Source organism: Coccidioides immitis (assembly GCF_000149335.2).
Source record: "Coccidioides immitis RS genomic scaffold supercont3.4, whole genome shotgun sequence".
Lineage (NCBI taxonomy): Eukaryota > Fungi > Ascomycota > Eurotiomycetes > Onygenales > Onygenaceae > Coccidioides > Coccidioides immitis.
Genome location: NW_004504311.1, coordinates 2,582,354 through 2,588,516, shown reverse-complemented (window position 1 = coordinate 2,588,516; position 6,163 = coordinate 2,582,354). Strand labels below are relative to the sequence as shown.

Sequence of the window (6,163 nt, the reverse complement as noted above, 5' to 3'; positions counted from 1 at the left end):
GGATATTTCCAAATACTTATAGAGCATTACAGTTGGATAATCAAACCTTTACATTATCTGCTTCAACAAAACATTATATGATCATGAACTAAAGAGCAAAATGACATCTTTATACTTTTGAAAGAAAAGTTATGTTCATTCTCTATCATTCTTCCAATCAATTATAGACAAGATCCTTTGCTTATTACTGTGGCTGTTAATGCCAGTGAATTAGAATGGGAAGAATGCATTATTCAGAAGCAACAAGAAACTCAACATTCTGCACAATACAAATCTGGAGTATGGAATAATTCAGAGAAAACATATGATGCTGGCAAACAAGAATGCAAAGCTGTTTTGAAAGTCTTCAAGAAATTCTAACATCATATCTATGGAGTACTCTTTATCTTGAAAATCAATGCAAAAACTCTTGTTACCCCACTTAATAGAACTGCTACAGATGTTCCAGGAGCTTTGATTACTAATTGAATAGCTTGAATATATCTCTTTAACTTTACTGTTAAACATGTTCCTGAAACAAAACACACAGCTGCTGACAGACTGTCTCACCAAGAACTAGATACTGAAGAACAATCTGAATCTGAAGAAGACAAAGATCTGTTTGCCTTTATAAATTCTATAAGAGTTTTAGCTGGCTTAGCTCTCAATAGTAAAGACCTTAGGATACTGGACTCTACATATTCAGAAGAATTGGAGAAAATTGCACAATACCTAACCACTCTATCAAAATCATTGGACATGGAAGAAAAAGAGTACATGAGATTCTGAAAGAAAGTAATTAAATATGTAGTGGAGGCTGATCAACTATTTAGATGAGCAGGATCTGATGTATCTCTAAGATGTATTGTAAATAATAAAGAACAATGCAAACAAATTTTACACATGATGCATGACAAATTTAATCATAAAGAGTGAGAGAGAACATACTTTATTTTACAAGCTCAATACTGGTGATCAGAAATGTATAAAGACATGTCTGCTTATGTGAAGCACTGTTCTCAATGTTAACAAAGAGATTTACAAAGATTAAGTGAAGAGCTTCATCTTACCTGAACTTCTATCTGTTAAGAGAAAGTTGGAATAGATATCAAACATATGCCTTTCTGTCAAAAACAAAATTATTTGGTTATTGCAAGATGCAACTTTACTGAATGAGTGAAAGCTAGAGCATTAAAGAAGGTAACAGCTGAAGCTGTGGCCAAATTTCTTTATGAAAATATCATCTGTCAATAGGGCTTGCCTGCCAAATTTGTTATGGATGGAGAACCAGAGAATAAGAATGTTGTGAAGATCTTACTGAAGAAATTCAACTTCAAATATATTGTTATTTTGCTCTATAATTCTCCTGCAAATGATATGATGAAAGTTGGTCATAAGTCTTTAACTAATAGATTAGCTAAAGCCACTAATAATACTGGAAGAGATTAAATTAAATATCTTCCTGCAATTCTGATGATAGATCAAATGACAACTAAGGCTAGTACTGGTGTCTTCTCTTATAGATTACTAATAGGCCAGGAGACAGTTCTTCCAGTTGAACTCAAGATTCCCACTTAACAAACAATTCCATGACAAAACATTCAAATGACTGAAGACTGTCTTCTGATGTGTGCATGCCAAATTGAATAACAAGATGAGAATGTTCTGAAAGCAGCACATTATCAGCTTCAAATGCACACTAAGAATAAGAAATACTTTAATGATATCTATAATATTTAGATTAATTCTCTTCAATCCAGAGATCTTGTCTTACTTTACAATATCAAAGAAGAACAAAATATGTCTAGAAACAACATTCTGCACTTTCAATGACTAGAACTCTATAGAATTAAGTCCATTAATCAAGAACTAGATTCCTATCATCTTGAAGAGTTAGACAGCACTGAAATCAAAGAATCTATTGCAGGAAGCAGATTAAAGAAGTATCTTATAAGATCTGGAATAAAGCAGTTCAGTAATAGTTCAGCAGATTCAGATAAAGAGATGAAGAATGTTTCTTAAAGATATGCCACCAGAAGCCAGCCTAATATTCTCTTTAGTAGTTTCTCAGATGTTAGCTCCTTGAATAGAAGGGATGATGACCAAGATCAGAGTGAAAATGAAAATAATCAAGAAAAAATGAAGCAAACATGATTATTAACTATTATATCAGATGACTGGAGCTTTACTGTTGTTATACCTCCACAAGATGTTTAATTTGTTATGTTTTGTTTGCAAAAGTAAAGTTTTTGCTTGCTCTTTTGGAAAGTTTCTTTTATTTGTCTGCAGAGTGAAGTTTTTGCTTGCTTATTCAGAAAGTTTCTCTTTCTTTGTTATTTGCAGAAGCCTTCACTTTTTCTAGATTTTTTGAGAGATATTTAAAGACTGATTTTTCTTTTCTAAAGCTTTACTGTTTTTTATATTCAAGCTTGATTCTTTTTGCAGATTTAACATTTTTCACACTTCTTCTTGGCTTCTACTTTATTATTCTGACATTCACAATTCTTTGTAGATTACTGATATTCTTCAAAATAGCTGGACAAAGCAACTTGCCTCCTCTAGATCCTGCACCTGAAAACCAAGGCCTGGTTATTACCAGAGATAATGAAGTCAATCTGAATGGCCATTTCTTCAATAATCTAATAGCAGCTATAGAATATATCAATAATCAAGCTCCATACTATTGCTACAGCCTACAGATTGAGCTAATAAATACACTAATGCAAGTGACTGACATGATTACTAACTTAGTGGCTCATTTCTATTAATATGTTAAAAGATCTAGAGCTTGGCAATATATTATATACACTAATTTCAAAGCCAATTTCCATGATGCTCAAAAGATTACCCTGGATGTCAAATAACATCACATTAATATGTAAAAGATCAAGAATAGGCTTGTCACTACATGAGATATTAAGAGAATTAATGTCATATGATCAAAAGTGAAGAGCTTGTGGGCAGTATAAAAGCTTCACTATACTCTAAATATCTACAAGAATTGGGATAAGTTTACCAATAATATTAACAGTACAGTGCTCTGAAGACTAGATGCTACAGAAGCTAGATATCACCAGAGCTTAGCTATATTGCCAGACAATTATACTACAGCTAATAAAGAAGTTGATTACATATGCAAACTTTCTTCAAGAGATGCTCTACACCAGCAAGATCTTATTATTAGCAACTACAGTCTTCTACAGCTGTTGACTCTTTCACAGTCATCTAGCTCCCAACATTCAATTCAGAATATCACTAGAAGTTCTTCCACTGCAAGCAGTCTCCAAGATCTACTAGAAGAATCACAGTCTCCAAGATCATCAAGAGACATTCCAATGAGTGAAATGTCTATACCACATAGCTGCAACATGTCAGAAGCCTCTATATATAGCACAATGTTGATTAGATCAAATAGATTTGAGACTGACCCATCACAGCTATCATTTGAATTCACCAGCACACTGGCCAATCCATCCAGCCAATCAGAAGCTCCAAAGCACTACAGTGAAAGAATTACAGCCATATCAGCACACCAAATTCTTCAAGACTTAGACAACAATAACAAGTTTATTATTTCTTCTGAAAGTAATGAAGAGATATCTCAACACAAGTGCAAAGAATCTGTCATGGCAGTACACTCTGGTACTTGCCATTGTCATGAATTTAAACAGCAACTCCTGCAAAAAATAAAGAGTACTAAAATGCATTCAGAATTGGAGCTTATTCACATTCTGGAGCAATTAAAAAAGGTATTTAGCAATAAGAAAGCTGATATCTACCTATACTATAATCATAAAAAACTAATAGCTTCAAAACTCAGGTTGCAAACTTACATACTTAATAGAAAGGAGCTTCTCAACCATTTGGCTCACATTCATAGAAATTATTATAACATTAGCTCAGTCAAGATCAATAACAACATCTACCTCTGGTTCCATTTAGCAAATAGACCAGCTAGAGCTGAAGATGCTTTAAGCATTTACAAATTCAAACATTAGTCAATTATCTCTCTGGTCACAAACATGAAAACATTCAACTTCAACCAATACATGAAGATTACTGAAGTTAACAAGTTCACCAGCAGCAATCTTCAAAAGAAATGGAAAACTACTGGATCTGTCATTATTCTCCAGCTAATGCACTGGTGGAACAATAAGTTACAAGACACCATCACTACAGTACTCACTCAGGTCAATAATGAATATGACATGTACTACCATTACCAACAAATAATAGAAGGTCACAACAATTACAGATGGCTGAGAACAATGTATCACAGTATCAGCCAACAACTTATACACCAGAATCCTGCATACTATCTTTAATACATGCTGATAAGACCCAACCACACTTGAAAATTAATCTCTTATTCATATTACATCAAGTATGCAAAGCCAGGAAATAAAACAAGATTTCACTATATTAATGTCAATGTTCCAGACACTATTACTACTGAAAGAGGTGTTAACATGATACAAGAATTCTTGACTTTAACTGCAGAAAAGTCCAGCAACTGCACAGAAATCTTGTCAGAAATGCATAATCATCTAGAGAATTGATGAGAACTAGTCAAAGAATAAGGCTTATCCACTGATGACTATGTTTACTGCATTAAGAATACAATGTATATCAAAGACAACAAAAGAAAATTTGATATTAGATGAATCAATATCATTTGCAAATCTGGTAATATCTGAATTACAAGCCCTCTGCTGCCTCATGAAGCTCACAGTCCATGCAAAAAGATCCAGCATACTATGCTTCCCTGGTATGTGGCAATTCAGAAGAACTATGAACATCTTGAAGTCAATAAAGCTGGTATCTGATCACAGCTCTCCACCACATATAGAGATCTAGTTTCAGGACTATCATCATTCTCCAGTCATTCAAACTATTACACATCAGTTCCATATTGATTCCCTACTGCTATTCAATTGCAAGACTTAGAAGCTATATTAGATACCTTGGTAGGCCAAATTAGGTGAAACAACTCTATAATGATTGAGAAGCTCAATACCCTCTTTGGACCAGAAGAGAAGAAGGCTCAGGACTTCATTAATAACTGGCATCTAAAGGCCACACAAAGTGCCTTGAATGTCATTGTCAAGACATACCAAATTGAAAAGAAAGCTTTTGATAAGAAATTCTATTGGCATTGCATGCATAACAATATTGATCCAGCATCAGTTCAGTCTTCTCCTTCTTCCAAGAACTTGATGAAAGAAGAGGATCATGATAATTACTATTAGAAATTGCTGCTATCACTCTCTTTATTCTTATTTCCTATCTCTTTTTTTACCAGATTGTTACTATTTCTTATTCTCTTATTTTCTTTACTAAATTGCCTTTGTTTTGTTTCATATATTGCTTGTTGTCAGAGAACACCAATATTGAAAGCCAGAAGAAAATATAGTGGGAATTCTGGTATTATATTAGGATAAAGATTGTTCTGGTCCAAGATGCAAAACCCCCTCCAGCTACTATCTCTAAGCTATATAAACCACTCATAGCTCTTGCATCTTACTCAACATCTTCATGCACCTTTGCATCTTACTACTCACTTGTTATTTATTATTAGTTTGGTTATTAGTTAGAGAATATGAAGATCTCTTATTCATGAAGCTTGCTACTGTTTCTTATTAGAGCTGCCTGTATTAGTATAGGCTCTTTACTACTATTATTTCTTATAAGCTTAGGCATCTGTTAAGGCATGCTTCTCTGTTCTTACAACTTGACCATTACTATCCTTACTATGTTGTGATTTTTGACCTTTCTTGCACTCTCACCACATCAACCAACTTGCTTATCTTGATGAGACATCCCATCATACCCTGCTTTAATACTCTCAAAAGTAACAGATAGAGTAATTAAGGACAATATACTGTAAAAGAAGAAAATGATGTTATGAATTCTGCAGCACAATAACAGAATATACAGAATGATTGAATGAAATCTGACAAGACAGAATTACAGACTATTGTGAAAGAACTTTAAGACAAGAATTATATAATTAACAATAGAACTGATAAGCTAACTGATTGCACTGAGCACAATAGAATTAATTAAAGAATATAGCAAATATATTGTGGTAGAACAGATAGAACAGCTTACTAGGACTATCATCAGAAAAGCATCATGTATATAAAAATACTCATTACCAGAGATCTGATGAACTTGTTCATCA

General features: G+C 33.4%; 1 protein-coding gene across 1 annotated transcript; it reads left to right on the top strand.

Moving 5' to 3' along the window:
- Positions 1-3,374: 3,374 nt before the first annotated feature.
- CIMG_13430 (uncharacterized protein) lies at positions 3,375-3,977 on the top strand (the record flags this gene model as incomplete). The annotated part of the gene is made up of 2 exons (XM_004446112.1): positions 3,375-3,621; positions 3,787-3,977. The coding sequence occupies 2 exons, from the start codon at positions 3,375-3,377 to the stop codon at positions 3,975-3,977; spliced, it is 438 nt and encodes a 145-aa protein (XP_004446169.1).
- Between the last annotated feature and the right edge of the window lie 2,186 nt (positions 3,978-6,163).